Source organism: Rhipicephalus sanguineus, chromosome 1 (assembly GCF_013339695.2).
Source record: "Rhipicephalus sanguineus isolate Rsan-2018 chromosome 1, BIME_Rsan_1.4, whole genome shotgun sequence".
In the NCBI taxonomy this organism is placed as follows: domain Eukaryota; kingdom Metazoa; phylum Arthropoda; class Arachnida; order Ixodida; family Ixodidae; genus Rhipicephalus; species Rhipicephalus sanguineus.
The window spans coordinates 263072179-263092714 of NC_051176.1; the positions used below are offsets into that span (position 1 = coordinate 263072179).

Here is a 20536-nt window from a genome sequence, read left to right on the forward strand (position 1 = left end):
TCTATACCATTAAACGAACTGCACATTCAGATGGACGTAAAATATGCCGGGTCAGTTGCTACGGCGTTCTTCTTTTAAGTATATGCCGCATGTGCAGCCCTTGCCTGAGGCAGCGTCACTTTAATCGGGTGGATTCACTGGCATAGCCTAGAGGGGGGGGGGGGGGGGGGGGGGGGAGGGGGGTCCAACCCCGCCTCCCCCTCGAAATCTTTCAATTTTGCGTGTGCATGTATACACGCACGCTTACAAACGCACGCATGAGCACACAAAGTATGTTTTAACAACCCCACCCCACCCTCCCGAAAAGAGTTTCTGAAGCCGCTCCTGGGTGGAATGCAAGAACGGTTGCATTCCGCACATAGCTACGAGCACAACATCCTTCATGTGGTTAAGTTATAACAGTGTCCTCTACTAGGATGTCTCGTGTGCTAAATAAATAAATAAATAAATAAATAAATAAATAAATAAATAAATAAATAAATAAATAAATAAATAAATAAATAAATAAATAAATAAACTATCTGCAATGACATTTCCACGAAGCATTTTTCGCAAGGTAAATCTGCTCGACAAGAAGCTACACGCAAGTCACACACAGAGAGAGAGAGAGTGAGAAAGGTTAAGTGAAAGGTAGGGAGGTTAACCAGAAGTTTTTCGGTTAGCTACCTTGCACTGGGGGAAGGGGTAAGAGGGGATAGAAAGGTAAGGAATGAAAAAAGAGTAAAAAAGAAAAAAAAAACAAAAAAAACGCGCACACACTCAAGCAGGGAGCATCACAGTCGTTTAGCGAGGTCAGTTGAGCGGAGAAACTTCAGCAGCGCCTTCGTCGCTTTCTGCTTGGGAGCAAGTGACAGATTTGCCGAAGAGTCAGTTACAAAAGTGATAATCTTCGCCCAAGTACCATGCTCTTGTCATACGACGTCGTACTGTGGCAGTGAATTGCTGACTCTAGCAGGCAACATCTTGCAAGCAGCCACTTGCACCGAGTCTTGCACTCGGGCTGGAGAGAATGACGAGGCAAGCGACCTGTGTGGGAGGGGTGGGGGGATTCGACGGCAGACCTTCCGAGGGAGCACGGCGTGCGGCCAGGGTGTCAGCTTCGGCGGGCTCGCTTTGGCCGCGTGATGAAGCCGATTCGAGCATCATAAAGACCAGGCCAGCTTCCCCCCCCTCCTTCCCCCCTGTTTCTAGTGCGGGCAGCATCAGGATAGGCGGAAGGCAGCACGAAGAACGGCCCAGGAGTGGCTGCTATTCGTCCGAGCCTCTCGGAGCACACACCCTTCGTGGCGGCGGCCGCGTAAACACGGCGCCAGGCGTCCGCCCTTCCCCCCGCCCGCGCGTGTGCGGTAGAGCAGCAGCCACTTGGTCGACCCCGAGTGGGCGCACAAGTGGGGCCTGCGCGAGTGTCCGGACCGCGGCCAAGTGCGATGTTGGCCAGCTCGGCGACGCCCTTCTCCGTCAAGGACATCCTCAACCTGAGCGACAGCGGCGTCGACGAGCTCGACCCGCAGGCGCTGCTGTACCAGGCGCAGAGCCTCGAGAAGGCCTTCTTCGAGGAGGCCTGTCATGAAGGGCTGCTCGACGCGGACGCGCTGCTGCTGCCGGCCGCCGCCGACTCGGCGGCCGCATCGACGGCTGGCGGTGGCCAGTGTGCTCCGCACCTCTGCTTGCCGTACCACGCAGCCTGCTTCGAAGGAGGTCCTGGGCTCGATCCCGGCTACGCGCAGCAAGACGAGACGCCGACGCCTCATCTGGCGCAGCACTGCGCGATCGCCCGCACCGATATGCTCTGCCAGCAGTTCGCGAGTGACGCAAGTAAGCGAAGCTATACATGACGGGGTCTGTTCCTACGCGGCCAAGTCTTCTTTCTGAATGCCAGACATTGAAGGCTGTCTGGTGCGCCTTCCGAAAGTCGCGCCGCGACTGACGCACTCGTCGCGGCGCGGCTGTTATTATAGTCAGTGGTTTATCATTACAATGTTACTCTTTGTCTCTGTATAGGCGTGGTAACTATAGTCTCTTGATATGTCAGATAAGTTTGCGTGGTGCGCTTACCGTCCATGAATATTAACGTCAACGGGTGTTCCGACAGTGAGCTTTCTCGAGAAAGGTACAAAATGTCCTGATTGTTAAAGGTTACGAACTTCAGGAATCACTTGCACAAAATACATATTTCTCGGCCTAAGCATTATAATTGGGCACGAAGTGTTATTAAGAAAAGTCAAGAGGGGTTTTAAGAAGTGTTATTTATGTCTGCCATACAGTTATGGCCAACTTTCGTGCATCTGCTAACTAGTGTCATGCTGTTATATACAGGAAGACATTGGCGTTAATGGCTTTTCGTTTATGTTTACTCTGCTGCTGCGACAACAACATTGTGAACTCAGTGGCCAATTTACGACCCTTCACCTTCGTTTCTCACCCTTCTCCATATTCAATGTTTACTCTCACTCTCGCCTAAAAGCTGCTACATGGAGCTGGCACATGATACAGCACTAGCAGATTTTTATTAGCGAGCTGTCAAGCTTGAGTGGCAAATCAGTTTTGCGGAAGCCCGCAAGGTGAAGGAACGTTTGCGAAAAGGAAAAGTTAAGGAGCCATTTGACTCTGTGCAGATAGACGACCAGCGAATATATAATACGTTCCAAAGGGTTAGACGAGGGTACATGTATTTATTTTCATCGTTTCACAGCGGTAGTGACAACAGCTCTGTGATTACTGTGATATAATTATTGATCTAAATGCGCACACTAAACGACAACAACACGGAGAAGACACAGGGACCAGCGAAGTGTCATTTAGTGTGCGCATCTAGATCAAGAATGAGTACAAACCATCTAGCCCACGTTTCCGTTTTACTGTGATATAAACTGACTGGCTCGGTTGCGACCTTACACAGATTCTTTGCAAAAAGTTAAATCTATACACGACCGCTGTTTTGTAGTTGAGTGACTTGGCGTGGTAATTCAAAACTCTTCTGTAGCACGACCTGAGTGAACTATTTGTTGTCTCCTTTCAACATGTCCGCATTTAGGGTCTCGAGCAATGATCACTGGCTTCGTGTGATCACGGCTAACCCATGAAAAGTGCGCGGCCATAAACTACACGATATCACACCTGGGAGTGCCTGGAGATATACACAGCAGACACCATGACTCCGCCCTGGGTCGGCCCGGTATTTCACAGTCTCCCGATTTGGCCTACGCTCACTTTCTTTTATTGTAGACGCACAAACACGAAAAATGCACGGAACCCTAGCAATACACAGCTTCGGTGTAATATGTGATTCACCCGCTTGTGTAGCTTCATGCTACAAACAAGCGGATGACGTTTTTGGCTTTCATGAAATTAGCGTTTGCATTGAAGTCCGATAAGGAGCTTCACTGCATTGATGGCCATGAACATGAAATGGTCGGCAAAGACATGTAGGACGCATTCAAGCCATTCATGTATATACCGTCATCACGTGCATGATCTTTGGTGTATGTAGAGGGGAGAACCCCTGCAAGATACTGGTGAGCCCTTCAGTTACTACTGTTCATATGACATTCTGGACATATGCAAACTGCGCCATTTTTTGCATGAACACTGACGTAACTGTGTTTGTCCTACCATGTTCGGGCTAGTCCTTGTATTTACCATGTCGCCATTTTTGGCTTTGCACGGTGCATTTTTGCTAAACATTATGGACCAAGTAGCCCGGCAACAAGCTTTATTGAATTGTCTTTACGTTCTTTAGGGGGGGCAGATCAACAAAAAGAAGAAGACTTATTCTTTGTCGCACTCGAAATGTACAGACACAGCAGCGTTCGGCCGGTCAATAACGTAACTCATTCCTCGCCAGTGATTATAACTTCCAGTATGATAGCTAAGATACTGATCTATCAAAAAGCACTCTCGTCTTGTGGGTTCGCTTGCATTTTTAGACGGCGAATGTTACAGCGTCTTTCTTTCTTTCATCTTCTTTTCTTTTCTTTATTTTTGCTATTTAAAGACTCAATGAAAGTGAGAGGATTTATAACGACCGAAAGTTGAGTTATTTAACACGATAAAAGATGGTAGGGCGTGCCAACTGGGACCCAAGATATTTTATGCACTCAGATTTATGAAGATGTTTTATGCAGACCATACAAATCCAAATACGATGGAATGAAAGGAAGCATCAAAGAGTTAAGCGACTTTTAAAATGAAATGGATCGATTAGGAATGGGCGCTAAATTTACGAACGGAAATAAATATGGAAGAAAGGACAACTTTCTGTTGTTAAGAGCCGAACCTACGATTCCAGCATGACGCTTGCGATGCTTTCCTGTTGAGGTAGGGCAACATCTCGTATTTTCGAAAGGTATATCTGTATGTGTACTAGATGTGTAAGCAATCGATTGTTAGCGATCACCACTCTCGACCATTGCTCTCGATGCGCAACATCTTATCAACCAAATACAACAGGTAGGCTGACCAGTAAAATTGTTTCCCCGTGGAATCAAGGCACTCGGACTCGAGAGCCTTGTACTTTGCAATGAGCGAGAATAACAGTAAGCTGTCCGGTTCCTGTGTTTCTATCCCAAGTACAAAGCCAACTTCGGAGAGGGTTGTCTAACGAAACATACTTATCTAAATAAAGAATGTAATCAAAACAAATGAGATAGGTCACTATGCATTGATTGTATGGCAAGTATAACCGAACGTAGTCACGCATCTGTGGGGCCGCATCTTCACGAATGTATGAAATCGAAAAACGCAGTATTATATCGTTATACGGACTGCTGCCAGTGTTTTCGGGCAGATTTGAAAAGTGTTGCTCTGGAACTTTGCAGGGAAATGGTGCACACTACTCCATATATACATTTATGTGTTTTTTTTTTCAGTAATAGTAAGGCTGAATTCACAAAGCTTTTCCTGGTCATTGCTTTTATGTACCGCTGATGCCGGCGCCCAGTGTGGTCGATGTTGGCAACTATACGCTGTTTGATAATAACAGGCTGACGTCACCTGTACAGGAGTACTATGATGCGAATACATGGCTGACAGAGCCGGCCTCATACCTTGAAACGCCCTCGGCGATCTCTGGCCGAGCACACCCCCCAACCTCCCTTCCTTCACGCTCATGTATACCAGGAACGACATTCTTTCTAGTACACAACAGGAGCACAAACTGAACGTTTTTGGCTGCTAAAAATTTCCTTAAATTGAGTATACAGAGTCATGTCGGGTGCTGTGTTCAATTAAAACAGAAAGCTAAAGAAAAGTTACAGGGATGCGCGCTGACGGCCCCCTATTTCTGGCGCCTTGGGCGGCCGCCCAGCTCTCCCACCACTAAAGCCGGCTCTGACAGCTGGTGTAATGTAAGCATTCCTTCCTCTCGATTCTATGTTCCCTGCTCTCGACCGGCTGATCCGCCTGATAATGTGGTCGTCACGGCAGCATGCCGCTCCACGTCATTGTACCTTTTGAGCTCAAGCTGGGAGCACAGTCAGAAGCAAAGGTAATTTACGTTAAGGAGGCTGAAGAAGACTGAAGCACAGTCTGGAGCTTACCGTTAAACGCACTCTGTCGCGCCAAACCAGGACTCGTAACTACCAGTGCAGTATGACATTGTTATTCATCAAACCAACGTGAAGTTCTCTGGTTAGTATCTTTCTCTGTTGAACAATACAAACTTTACTGGTTACCACAATAATGAGGGGAATATGTATCATTGTGTTCACAATAATCAATTATCACACCACAACTTCTCTCACACAGTTCCAGATTTCGAAATTCCCGCCAGCAGGAGCGAATAACCAATCTGTTGACGCAAACAAGGAGTCTCTGACGTTATGGAGGTTACGCGAATCAACAAAATAGTGAGGATAAGGAACTCATCGGTCGTCTTTTCTCGATACCAGCTGAAATAGACTGCTGCGCTCACGCGCGGCGACGCCGCGGATAAGAGTGGGAGACGCGCCACGGTGTCCATTGGACGCGTTTCGCGAACGCACGTGCAGAGGTTTTGAAAACTTTGTCTCCAGTAGGGTACTTACCGTCACGCTGTTTCGCTCTTACTGATGAGGCTTTCGTGATGGCTATCGCAATGAGTCTAGAGAAGGGAGCAACGTTACAATTGTAGACTTTAAGATTGAAACAAGTTACCGTTTGGTCGTTTGCTGGCTGTCTGTAATAGTTCGTGAAAGGGTTCTTGGTAAACCTGCAAAGTATATGGAACACCAAATTATACTCTCAAATTATTGTCTTCACCCCTTTAGAGTTTAGCGACGGATATGTTGTGAAGGTGGAACAAACATTCTGTAAGTCACGAAAAAAGTTTTGTCGACAGTTGATCCCGGAGGCGGCACTTAATTAAACTCCGCAGAATCGTTTGAGCCGCGGTTACATAAAGCTTACGCGGGAGGACACATAGCTGCGCCGGTGAAACTGTTGTGACTTGTTTCATGTAGACCGTAGAACGTTTCTTTTGTATGCAAAGTATTCAATACAAAAGGGCGTTGAACCGTGACTATAGCATAACGAAGGTGTGGTTGAGACACTGCGTGGGAAACACTGACTAGTTGTCTTTTAATAAGGGCATGACAGAAGATATTACACGCATGTATACATAAGTGTATAAAACGCACGTGTCATAGAAACTAAGTACTTCGTATGCATAGAGCTGTAGGCTCTAGGGGAGATTTGAAGTTTTCGTGTACTCTTCGTAAAGTGTTATCTTATAAGAAGTCATCAATATTTCATCGTCACTATCCCTACATACTCCCGGAGCACGACTCGCGAGGTCAAGCTTCCATTCCTTGGTGCAGGAACTGATACATATTCACTCTACCGCTGAGTTCGTTATCCATTCTTCCTTTTTGGCCAGAAACGAAGTTTTCCTTTGTCGATGACAGACATAAAAACAGCACGCTGAAACAAGTGAGGTTCATCTTCTGGCAACAAAAAAGAAAGCCCTCTGTGCAGGTCCACGGTTCCTTGCAGAATCATTGATCAAAGGCCCACAACCGCGCTTTTCGAACCCGCGACTTGGACCTACCTGCTCACGTGACCTCACCTTCTCCGTAGCCGAGTACCAAGTGCACGGAGCTGTGGCTAACAAACATTATTGCATATTTTTTTGAATATTTAAAGCAATCGATCTTCAACAACCATGCACGCTGGTCCCTACAGAGATACCGACTATGCCTGCGCAACGTTCCAGTCAGAAAAGTTTAGTATCTCATCTTTTGAATATATGAATCGCCCATTTTTAAGGTGGGTCAATGAACTCCGAAGCCTTTAATAACTTCTTTTGCGTCCGCTACTTGACCCTCTCGCTTGACATTTCCCCCGTAGATTCGTAGAGCTTTTGCAATGTATCCATAATTCCGAAATACTTCATTTCGAAACCACTTTAAGTTCTTATACGGCTATCAATTTATCCTCTGCGTGATCTATAGAATTTTACTCAGCGCTAATTTCATAACGTGACTTCCTCCAACCAACTCTCCTTGTTGTTCTTCATCAGCATGCTTTGCAATATGCATACTCACATTTATTTTCTTTAAAGTACCATTCTGACTTTTACTTTTCGTACAGTTTGAAACGTTTTGTTTTGTTGGTTTGGTTTGCTTTATTCAAGGCAAACGTTCATATATAAAATCAAAATTTTATCGTGGCGAAACCTTTCGTTCACAATCTGTCGTGAGCCTTTAATTCAACCCACATTCCATGCAATATTTAGTAATTTTTAATGAAATATACGTCGATAATTACATTACGAGGGACCACGGCGATGTAATTACACATCGGGTCACCGGCCAACTGTGCGCGCATGGCGGCACGGAATAGCAGTGACTTGAATTACTTTCTGTCTCTCCCAGAGTTGCGCGTCTGTCTTTCACATGCTGCTTCGCTTTCATTCGCCGAGCGACAGGGGCGTAGCCAGAAATTTTTTTCGGGGGGGGGGGGGTTCAACCATACTTTATGTATGTTCGTGCGTGCGTTTGTATGTGTGCGTGCCTATATATGCAAGCAAAACTGAAAAATTTCGGGGGGGGTTTGAACCCCCCCCCCCCTTGGCTACGCCCCTGCCGAGCGAGGTCACGTGGTAGTCCAAATTGCTCGTTCCAGTCCCTCGATCGCTCGGTTTCGGGCTAGTAGTGCGAAAGTGTTGCGAGCGATCAGCCAATGGGACACCCGCGGGCCGATTACGTATTTCTTATACGTCATCGCTCCATCTACGTGTGTAGCGGTGAAGCACGTCTTTTCAGTCGTGGCAGGTGGTCGTTTTCTTTTTCTTTTTTGCCGTGCACAACCGTGCCTCTCTATCGAATGTCCGTGGTATTCCGTGCCTGTCGCCCTGCGTCTCGAGACGTAATGCGAATACGATTGGCCATTTCCCTGGGCCGCATACATGGGGTAGAAATCGCCAGAGAGTTTCCATTCGGTGCCACAGGAAGCGCCAATACGTTAAGACTCCGTTGTGGTCGCTGTGTAAGGCGCGTTGTCCTAGCGGCGATGCATACAACCGCTGGATCCCCGAAATCACACCGTTTGCGCAATGGACGAAAAGGGGTCGTGGCCCGATTGTCTGCAGTAGTTAATGGATTTACGCGCGGATTGCGGCGTAAAGTTTGAGTCCGCAGCAGCAGCGACATTTACCAACCGCAGCAGACGAAAGAGCCTATCACGCTGCCAACTCGCACGGGTTTCTGCACCGCTTTACCTCGCAACAAATTCAACACGAACACGTATGGACATCACGTTCACCCGTATTTATGAACCGAGACGAATTCACAAAGCGTTTTGTTGGTAAGAGCTGTTTCTCATTGAACGATCCGCTTTAGAAGCGGCGCAGTAACGATTGACTGGTGCCTGTTCGTACGAACCGCTTTGGGATTTCAGGCCTATATCAATGATTACATAGTCACAAGATTGTTAAGCTCATGAGAACGCTATTGTATTGAGATGCCAGAGCATATGTCAAAATATGTCTCTGAGAGACTGGAAAGTGCAGGACCTCTTGTACCTCTTGTGCTTAAAAAGCACAAGAGGTACAAATTGCTCCACATGACCGAAAACAAACAAAAGAAGCAAGGACTGAATCCATGGAACTTGTTTTTGTTGAGCCGCCTGCGATATGAAATAGTGTGCCCGCTATCATGATTGACCGACGTCTGACTTGATGTTATGCGCCTTGCATCTCTTGCTTCGTGAATGCGCGTCCATACCACGAAAGTGCCAACAAGCGATTGACAACTCCTCCACCTGCGCCTAATTCACTCCTCTTCATCGATTCATTGAAGGGACAATTTCGACAAGTGTTCGCAGTGGCGCAAGTAGGATCAGTAGTTGTAAACCACAAGGCTGAAGACATACGCAGATACGTTTAACAACTGTTGATAAATAATCAAATGAATAGTATAGAAGGAGGCTAAATGATGGCAGACTTGTTCCATAAAAAGAACAAAATTCAGGATTTATAAGACGACAGCGTATACTTGCACTATCTGTCCACGTGGCCACGAAAGATTATAACGGGCATTAGAAGGTAATTTAGCCGAACAGCAAGATCACATGGTGCCTTAGAGCCCGAATAAAAAAAAATAGATGTAGTTATACGTCGTTTCCATGAAGACAAGGGCTACGGGTCATTTGTTTGGCTTGGACTGCGACCACACTTACATCCGATGTTCATTTAAAATGCATTGAACAAATCATTACTCCTGGTAGATGGTTCGCTGTTGGATATTGTCGAGACTAGTGACTGTGTACAGGCAGAACAGTGGTATAGAGAAGAAGGATAAAAAAGAATTGGGGCTCCTCATTTGTCCGCTACGCCTAAGGCTGTATAATACTGCGGCCAGTTTAAAGCATTAATGCACCTGCCGACATGCCAGTTTGGGCATCGTCAAATTGTAATCGGTTAAGTGCAATTTATCGGGCTCATATAGGTTGGGAATGATGTCTGTGTTCACCATCGGCGACCGCGGCCACTTCGAATACATGTAAAGGTGCCGCTGACATAGCGACACACGCAAACAATTCCTTTTTCACAAAGTTCTGCGGGCCGCACCCCGTGACGCAAGAGCCATTCGCAGGACGAGCTGAGAGGCTCCCGTTACATCTTCGTCGCTTCTGAACCGCGCGATTCTCACAATGCAGGATTCTGACCTCGGCCTGGAACAGATCCTGTCACGCGTGCAATGACCTCTGCACGTTTGACAAAGGCTGTATGTTTTTTATCCCTAAGTCGTATGACACTACTCAGTCTGAGAATTTCAGCAGAGGAAAACGGAATGGAGATTTACGGCAATGAATGCCACACGGAATTGCGACGTTCTTTTTTCTTTCGTGTAAAGGTCTCACGTTCAGAAATTTGGATGAACTTGAACGGTAGCGGTAAGATGGCCGTGTGCAGTGGCGAAGACAGCGGCAATATTGCAAGAACGCCTGCAGATATTCGTAAGTGGCTGGGACAGCGTAACAAAAACGCAGGCGAACTGAACAAGAAGACAACAAATGTTTGTTGTGAGAGAAGTCGAAGAAGTATTATCTCTAATCGATGAGATAAATGAAGCGGCAAGTAACCTGTAAAGTCACAGTCTAGGCAGGTTATGCTTATGAAATCAATACAGTGCTGGTGATGATGATTTGGGGACGATATGATATGAAGCTCTCTGGCACCTCATATTGTCCCGAAATCACTACGTGATTTGGGGACGATATGAGGCGTTTTAACAAGACTGTTTGTTGGGCTAGTTGGGCTTAATGACATTTTTTAGCCGCGAAAGAGCACATATTATTATTATTATTTGATTTGTATACATACAAGCACAAGGACACAGAGAAAAGAGGGAGAGAGCAAGCTGGCAACTGCCACCAAGAGGGGCACAACGCCTGCCTGCTCTTTCGGGAGGAGGGAAGAGACAGAGGAAAGGAAGTTAGGAGGAGAAAAAGAGGAAAGGAGATAGGAAAGTGAAGAAAAAAAAATTGACGAAGACTTGGACAAAAATAGGTAAACACACGCACACACACAAAAAAAGGAACGCTTATAGACGGGTGGCCAGATCTGTTTGGTCCATACACACAGCAAAGAAACACACAACGACAGGACGGGCGGCCTGTCGTTGTCTGGTCGGCTTAATAAACTGCAATATGAGGTGCCAGAGAGCTTCAAGGGCACTCAACATAGCGGAGAAATGTACTGGGGCACTCCCTGCAAATCTGCCACAAGGATTGGCTAAGTAAGCTACGTTCAGTTTGGAACGGTGGCATCAAATACAAACATAAGGCATAGTCCTTCAACAGAAGGACTCTGCATAAGGTTTGCGGCTTGCCTGTTTTGGAGAAGCCCTTCATTCGGACGCGTGAAAAGGGTAAATGGGGGGGGGGGGGGGTAATTATCACGGTTCGCCTGGAGCCTGAAAAGTTGTTGTTTACAGTCTTAAAATTTAATTAAGTGATGGGGTTGATGTAGTCGAAAATGGAAGGGAGGCAGAACCCTGTCATGTTGAATATAATGGATCAAAGCTAGGAGCCCTGTCGCGTACTTCTGTGGAGAGCAATTCAGACTTACAAGATACCCGATCCTACCCTCGAAACGAGTATGACAAGCAATTAAAGAAATATTGAGCCTGGCGACTCATATTCGCACTTAGGTCTCGAAGCTGGACCGTCGATCAAACCTTCATGAGACTTCAGATAACACCTTTCTTATAGCGGCAGAAACTTTCCGGTGCATGTGCGAAGTGGGATGTTGCGTGCACACCACCCTGACACCTAAAGCGACGTCAAGAAAAAGCTCGCCGATACCCAAGCACGGTTTGCACCGCTTTCTATAATTAACTTGTCATGCATAACACGAGCCGAATTGCACTCAAATTGGCCACGCTGGTGCGCTTTCTTGAAACAGGGAGTTTAGACAAGTCCTCAGGCGCGTTTCTTTATTCACAGGAACGATTTCAGGTTGAAGTGTGGATTATTACATTCGAATCGATTATTAACATACCGGCCGCTCACTGTTCTGTCGCTGGAGAGTTGCAGCTTGGCACAACAGACATTTGGTACAGTGTGCATGGAGAGTGACAATGGGGGCAAAGGTCTGGTGAGGTAAAGGTGCGTCGAAGAGGGGTTGGTGGGTACGATGCAGTCCGGTCGGTCAGGTCGATGAGAGAGTTTCAGCCCTCTGTACGCCGCAGTCAGGGGCGTAGCCAGGGGAGGGGGGGGGCTAAAATTTTGGCTACGCCCCTGGCCGCAGTGAAAACAATAAGGCACCACTCGAACGACTCTTCCCCTTCAGCTGAAGCAAAAGCAGGTCACATAAGCCCGGTGAGCAATCCGTTGGTTATTTTCCTTGCCAAGCGCACAAGTGATGATATTTATTTATAGCTAGAATTGGTGAGAATGCAATCGGTATGCAAGGCTACACCGGTATACACCCACCTGTCTGTACGCTGCAGCAGATACTGTTGCTACAGAGAGAGAGATAGAGAGATCACTATATATATATATATATATATATATATATATATATATATATATATATATATATATATATATATATATTGACTACAGCGTGTGTGTGTGTGTGTGTGTGTGTGTGTGTGTGTGTGTGTGTGTGTGTGTGCGCGCGCGCTCACACAGTGCGCCCATCTACGCATTTCGACTACGATCGCACGCGGCGCTCCTTTTCGCGCCGGAGCCAACCGGACAGCAGTGACGCTGTACTTGAACTTAGTGCGAAAGAACAGCAAATATTCCGGTTGGAGAGCCCGCATAGAGGCTGACGGGAACCGCGACGTCGGCACGGGCTTTGTACCGCGAGCTGCGACCGCAGAGCACAATGGTTCCTTGGAAGCTCGCTGTCTTCCGGCGGCCGCTTTGCACGAGGAGGAGGCGGGCTTCGTTGCATCGGCGTCGCCTTTGTGCGCAAGAGATCGGCCATGCCGGCGGCGAGAGGCGATTATCCGCCTTTTACCCAAACACAGCTGCCACTGTGCTGCCACGTCGGCGTAAGCGCAGAAAAGGTCACTTCTTTCAAGAGATGCCGACACGACTCGAGTCGATACGCACCGCGTGACTCTATATTGCTGCTCATTTTCTCGGAACGCTTGAACAGTACATCTTGCAGTGTTTCTTTAGCTCTGGGGCACCTATACTTATATCGCGAACAGATGTCACCCACCTTACCACCGAGCTCTAACAGGACAATTCAGGAAGTCGATTGTCCTTTAGCAATAAGGAAACGCCATTTCCGTGTGATGCTGTTGGAGCGTCTACATTTGAAGGCAAGGTAGTTAAGAAAAAAATCGAGATACGTCCGTATTTGAATTTGTACCTATAGCAACAATCAATTCAGTTAACGAATGACAAGCTCCGATTAAACAGCGAGGACCTTGGTACCAGTACATTTCTAGACCAGTGACGCGAACTAAGCATATAGCGGGCGTGCATGCCGGGTTTGGGCTATTAGAAACAAAAAAGTGTGCTATTTCATGTTCAATTTTACGATACCCCGCACTTCAAGTTAAAAAGGTATTCGACAAGCCGTTGGTCATTAGCCACTAAAAAAGAGAGAGAGGGAAACAACTTTATTGATGGCACAGCGAGGTCGTTGAATTTAGCTTGCCGGTGGTTCGAATGGTGGTGGCAAGTAGCTCGCCACGACCTTTACGGCCCAGTTAAAACATGCAGCAAAAAATTAAAGTGCTTGTTATTCTCTGGAATCACCTTTTCGTTCTGTTATCGCGCTCGAGTCTCGATGAGCACCAGACAGGTACGTTAACTATCATCCTCATCGTCGTCGTCAGCTTATCTTACGTACACTGCAGGACGAATGCCTCTCGCAACGATCTCCTACCCACCCTGTCCTGCACGAGCTGATTCCAGATTATCCCTGCGAATTTCTTAATTTCGTAGTCCCGCCTAACCCTTCACCGTCCTCGGCCGCGCTTCTCATATCTTGGTATCCATTCCGACATTCTTACTCTGTTGTCTCTCCTTCTCATGGCGTGACTTGTCCAGGTCCACTTATTTCTCTTAATATTTCAGCTACCCCTGCTTGTGCACTGATCCACTCTGCTGTCTTACTATCGCTCTTATTCCTGTCATTTTTCATTCCATCGCACACTGTATGGTCCTTAAATTCATCTAGAGTTTCTTTTTAAGCGCTTAGCACTTTAGGGGCCCGGCTTATCATCCATCCATAGATCTCATGTGATGTGATCTCGCTGAAAATCAAGTGGTCAACACAAGCCTAAAACACGGCTAGCTATGCTCAAAACCGGGTTAAAATAAACGAAGTAGGTGTAGAATAATATGATTAACGGAAATAACCAAGAAGTAATCGCAATAATTAACTTAAAATTGCTGAAAAACACTTCGGAAACTGGCGGCTGACACCCTCGCCGCGCAAGAGAGGGCGGCGCCACCTCGCCAAGCGCGCGATTGCTCCTCCCACCGGTGCTTCTCCGGTACCTTCGTCGCTACGTCTGAGGGGGAAAACAACCTGACGGAACTCGCTGCAGACCACACGTATCTCAACTGCGGTAACAAGCAGGAAGTCGATAAAGCGCAGCAAAAAGTAGCGCACATGTCGCGCACGGAGTTTGCGAATCTCCCTAACAAGATTCTACTCGTGCCGGAGAAACCCTACATGCTTTCCCCAAACAAACATTCACGTCATCGACGGTTTGGTAAACGGAGCAGTGGGAACTCTACGAACGGGAATCGCAGGGTTCCCATGCTACGCACTTCCTGAGGTTTCACAGTAGTGGAGTTGCATTTAGCGCAGTATCTAGAACTACACCAATCGTTACACAATATTTTTTTTATTCTCCGTTAGCTGCACTGTTATGTATTGCTAGAAAATACAGCTATACGTTAGCTATATTGTTTTTCAAAGGCTTACTTTCGGTTTTTTTCTGCAATGAATTAAATGAGTTACAGCCAACGGCAATGTGTGATACAACGCACAAGAAAATACCTTTGTGAATGAGTAATCAATAAGGAAAAAAGAAAACTATATAAGAAGAAAAGAAGGATCTCCTACAGAAGCCATGCGTGCTATATTTCAATTTATTAACCGTAATACTTCACTGCAAGACTGCTGCAAAGCGAGTTGGCTTAAGCAGTGGCTATAGAAACAGCTAGGGTTGGCGCTGGTGGCTACTTCGTGCTAAAGTGGCTAGTTTGCGACTGCGTTTGGTGACGATAATTTCAAGATGGCTTCATGGTTACCATCTGGCTACTTTGAACTTCTGTTTTGGCGCAATTACTAGACATTTTTCTTATTGTTTGCAGATACAATAGCAGGCAAGCCTAAGCACTACCTATTGTTTTCCACCGTGTATGACGATGTGCGCGATGACCGCCCCAGCGGGCTGGTGCACATCGAGCTGGTGCGCATTGAAAACGTTGATCGACTTTCAGCCACAGATGGTATATTTCTCAAACACAAATTACACCGCGTTGACAGGCTATATGAATATAGATTATTAGAAAAAATGTACTTCTCACCTAAAAATGTTCAAAATTACTTTACGTCACTCGCTAAGCTAGAAACCCACAACAAGACGAAGCACACACGAAACCCTGAGGTATGGAAGGTACCTTGGTCCCGGAACAACTACAGTCTGCAGTCACTAACTCACAATATTCTAACTATACTCAACCGGTACAAACACACAGCCGCATTAAATAAAAATCATCTGCGCGACTACTTTTTATCTTTATAATAACTATTACCCCGCATTCTTGTACGAAGTGTCAATGTTACATTTTATGCATATGTGTGATGTATGCTGATATGTACGTATAAAACCTTTCGATGCGAATGCTATGTAAAATCACTTGGTGATATGTGTCATGTGTGTGCTATTGCCATGTAAGGGACCCTGGGCCTTCGTCAAGCTGCTGCAACAGCTTTTTGCCCAGGTGTCCCTCCAGATTGTTTTTCTGGTAAATAAAATTGAAATTGAATTGAATTGAATTGAACTGAATTGAGGCGATCCTACGCGGGCCGCTACTGCAGAGACAGAGCGACAAAATCGCGCACATGTAGAAACGCGTGTCCAGCACGCTCCTTTCGCCTTCTATGTGCTGTGTCAGCACAGAGAGGGCAACGCATAGTTTGTGCTGACGCTCTGTGCTGACGCATTTTGTAATGCTTATGCACAGCAGGTGTTCTCGTGTGACCTTGTCCAAAACAGAGATCCGCAACAAAGAGATCGGCTGTTCTTATTTAACTAAGTTTCACCACTTGAAGCGGCACTGTTATCATGGTAACACTACTGATCAAATGTTGAAAATTGCTCCAGCAAGAAACGTGTCTATTCTATAGACAAGCTATGTGCAGATGCACAGAACTTACAATATTAATTTATTTATCTGCAACTTATTTGTGGCTTTAAGACTTAGCAAGAGGGGGGGGGGGGAATTGTGCTCTTTATTCTGTGTTTTTGCTAATTCAGAATCATATTATTGTTCAGCAATAAGAACACATTCGCAATATCGCTTCTGTACTATTTGGCTACAAATTTAGCGCTGAGACTAAATCGCATGACTACTTTTTGGGTACTTCTAGCATGGGACATCACTCATTTTCAATTCTGCCCAACGGTGACCCTGGCTTGAAATGTCACGTTAACGCGGAAACCTAATTTGGCTTGTCCATCTAGGAGTACTAACTACAGCTTGAATCTCAAACTTAAGATGCATAGCCGTGAGATGCTTGGTATTATTTGTGGTTTGGCCTCGATTAAATATAACGTGCTGTTACCATGGGCGATACGGCTTAGCCTCCTCATCTGGAAGGAGGGCAAGGCAGACGTTGCTCATTTGCTTCTTTTTTCGCCACAGCCATACCGAGGAGTAAAAACACTGAACAACAAATGGCTGGGCATTAAGAGAGCGCACGAAGAATTGCGCTGGCGGGAAATGTGAGCGTGGTCCGAGAAATACGAGTTGCCAAAACTCGCGCCGCGCCGGCGCCACGGAGCCTCCGCCGATGATTGGAATGCTCGCTCACGGGTCTTGGAAAGATATAGGATGTCGTATGAGGAAAAGAAGATGAAAGCTTGGGGCTATAGAGTGAAGCTGGCGATAGGCCACAGCGCGCTTCGTCTCAAAGGCGGAGAGGGGGGTGCTTGCCTTAGCGAGAGCGGTGCGACTGTGAGGCGAGGAATGGGTGGCTAGGGTGTCTATCCCCTCGGCGAACGCTGCTTGATCTGAGAAAATGGACCGACGCTCAGAAAACAGCGACTTGGACGACGTAGAACGTCTAAAGCTCGACAAAGCGGTGAGTTGCGACATTCTTCGCGGCCTATTGAAGTTTACGCCGACCCCATTCCTCTGTGAAAATTTTGTTTTTAATCAATGGAGGCGGGCTTCACCATTTTTGGAAGTGTCTCAACACAAAAGTTTGGGACGATCCCGAAGGCATTGCGCCCTAACTCAGCGTATAGCGCTCGTTGTGGTGAGGGAAGAATGTGCGAAACTGGAACGGGCGTGACGCCACGCACCGCACTTTTCAGAGAATGAAATTTGACAGGGAAAAAGCATGCTTTATATATATATATATATATATATATATATATATATATATATATATATATATATATATTGTGAAAGACGCAGGACGACCGGACCAGAGATCGCCAGACCGTTTATTCCAGTCTCTGCCTCGGCACAGAACCACGAAGAAGAAGAACAGGGATGATGATGGCTATGTACACATGAGAACGATGAAGTGCATTAATGTGCTTACAATATATATAATATAATATATATATATATTATATATATATATATATATATATATATATATATATATATATATATATATATATATATATATATATATAGTCCGCTCAGTAGCCATCACAAATACTGGTGTCTTTAAAAAAAACGCCAGGCCTGCGCTGAAACCGCAGCACAGTCACAGCGAAAGCTGGAAGAGCGGCGTTTCTAGAGCCCGTTAAGCTCTCTTGGGGCTACAATACAAGTACACTAGAAAGGTACCCACTACGCCACAAATCAAAATTTTTGTGAAGTTGGAAGCACCCACTAAGCCATTATTCGACATATATGGAGAAGCGAGGCACCAGAAAGCAAATGAGACGACTGATGACTATGGGCTCATGGCTGCACTATGATGACGATGTTAAAATGCAGGTGCATTACGCATAATATATATATATATATATATATATATATATATATATATATATATATATATATATATATATATATATATATATATATATATATATATATATATATATATATCTAGTCCGCTCAGGTAGCCATCAAAAATATTGGGTGCCTTTCAAAAACGTGGGACCACTTTCATTGCTTTGCGGTTTTCCCTAGACGGCCATGGGCCTAGTATTTTCGCCAACGAAAACATTCGCTCAGAGTCCAGCGAATGGAGCTCCTGTTCGAGTCGCTGTCTATGTGTGTCGTGCTTGGGACAGTCGAGCAATAGATGATGCACATCATCGTCGTCGTGTCCGCACGGACATGTTGACGGTGATGCACGCTGAATCCGAAATAAGAAGTGCTTTGTGTAAGCAGTCCCGAGTCGTAGGTGATGAACGAGTGTGTTGTACGTCTTGGCAGTTGAGGATCTAATTGGCACTCAAGGTAAGGGTCACCAGCGTACAAGATAGTTTCCTTTGTGCTGTCTGAGAGCCAGGTGGATAAGCGTAATTCACGTTTTGTTCTTCGCAAAATTCGGTGTATGTCGCATTGGGATATAGGAATGATGCGGGCTTGTGTGTAATGATGAGCGGCTTTCGCCAACTCATATGCCATATCATTTCCCATGATTCCGCAGTGACTGGGAACCCACTGAAATGCCACGTGATGACCTGACTTCGTAGCTTCTGAAAGCTCTTTTAAGATCGCGTATACTATACATATATCTATTTTTCCTGAAGTGGCATTTTCCACATACACAAGAGCCGCCAGGGAATCCGTGATTACGACCCACCTTATGAGCGTCGTTAACAGTTTAATAAAGCTGATGACTAGCAAAATGGCTGCAAGCACCGATGCTGTTGAAGAGGAAAGATGACCCAGGCTACATGCCTATCCTTCATGTAACTCCGGAATGATAAATGCTGATGTCGCAGTCTCTTTGTTGACGGAGCCATCAGTGTACACGTGAGTGTAGCCTTGGCACCTGCCAAACAGGTGATGTGAGGCCAACTGCAGTGCGGCAACGGCCGGTACGTCATGTTTACTGCGAAGTCCTTCTATTGACGTTTCAATAGTTGGTAGCTCTAGCAACCAGGGCGGGTAGTTTAAGGCCGGTGGCCAATGTACCGATGCAGGAAGCCGTGAAATGTACTGTTGGTACGCATGGTGTATTGGCGTTCCAGGACGGTTCTCAATTTGTGATGTGAGTGGATGTGAAGGGTGTTGCGTGACTAGGCGAAAAAGGTGCCGACAGGTCTCCCCATTTCGAATCACATTAAAGTTGGGTTCTCGTGCCTCTGCTAATGTCAGGGAACTTGATGTTGCCTGTGGAACCAGTGTTGGCGGTAACGCGTTACAAGTAACGGCGTTACCGGTAACGCGTTAATTTTTTCGGTAACTTAGTAACGTACTCGTTACAATTTAGAAACTGTAACGGGTAACGTACTTACGTTAACATTTTTCGGTACGTGTGGTTGTCACGTTACTCGTTACTTTTTCATCCTGGGCTGCAGTCTTCTCAGAGCTCGCCCCGAAATTCTTTTGTCGCAGCGTCGGACTGCTGTCGGCCTGCCAGGCATTGACCAAGAAAGCGCGGGAGGAATCGCTTTCTATTTTTTGTGGAAATTGTTGGGACCAATTTCTTAAGACGCCGCCGACTCCTTGTGTGGAGGTTTTGGCCATCGCCACCAAAGCTTGATTGAAAGCCGCATAATTCGCCATGAGAAACTGTACGGACATGCTTCTCGTGGAAGTGGATGTAGCAGGTGGATTGCTGGCAACCTGCGCCTCTTCGTGCCAAATGACAGGCCGGCGAAGAGACAGCGCAGGGGCTGGTTTACTCCATACCACTTGCTGGTCGTGAAATTTTGTACGTGGGGGAAACAAAGAACTCCCCCGAAAGGCTGCGACAACATAAAAACGATGCCCGCAAGGTTCGCGTGACAAAGGAGTACACTCGCTGAAGCATAGCATGGTAACGACCACCGCATCGAATTCGACAACTCCCACGTCGTCGACTTAAGCGGCTTTCTGTGGAATTGGCCGATCCAGGCGACAGCCGGTAACGTCAACCGTCTACAGGTGCGCTGCCGATCAAGAGTCTGCCTTATTGTGGAGAATTGGCGTGACCCCCGGCGGGAAGAAAACCCTGAAAAAGAGTGCGAGCGGGACGTCGAAACGTAGAACTTTTTCTTGTAACGCAAAAAAATCTTTTTTTTTTTTTTTTACTCACTACCTTAATACCGCTGTCACACGAACAGCCTTAACCGCGGTTAAGCTAACTACGGTTACGGCTAACCACGGTACAGGTAGCTACACGGCAGACATTACCGCAGTTAGTGTACTAATCGTGGTTATTCGCAAC

The 20536-nt window shown here is 46.3% G+C and overlaps 1 protein-coding gene across 1 annotated transcript in view; it reads left to right on the forward strand.

Moving 5' to 3' along the window:
• Nucleotides 1–1294: 1294 nt before the first annotated feature.
• Nucleotides 1295–20536, forward strand: part of LOC119378863 (homeobox protein Nkx-2.5) — a 40386-nt gene continuing 21144 nt past the window's right edge. The window contains exon 1 of the mRNA XM_037647911.2: nt 1295–1815. Within this exon, the coding sequence (XP_037503839.1) occupies nt 1428–1815 (388 nt within the window). The 5' untranslated portion in view covers nt 1295–1427. The remainder of the gene's footprint in view (nt 1816–20536) is intronic.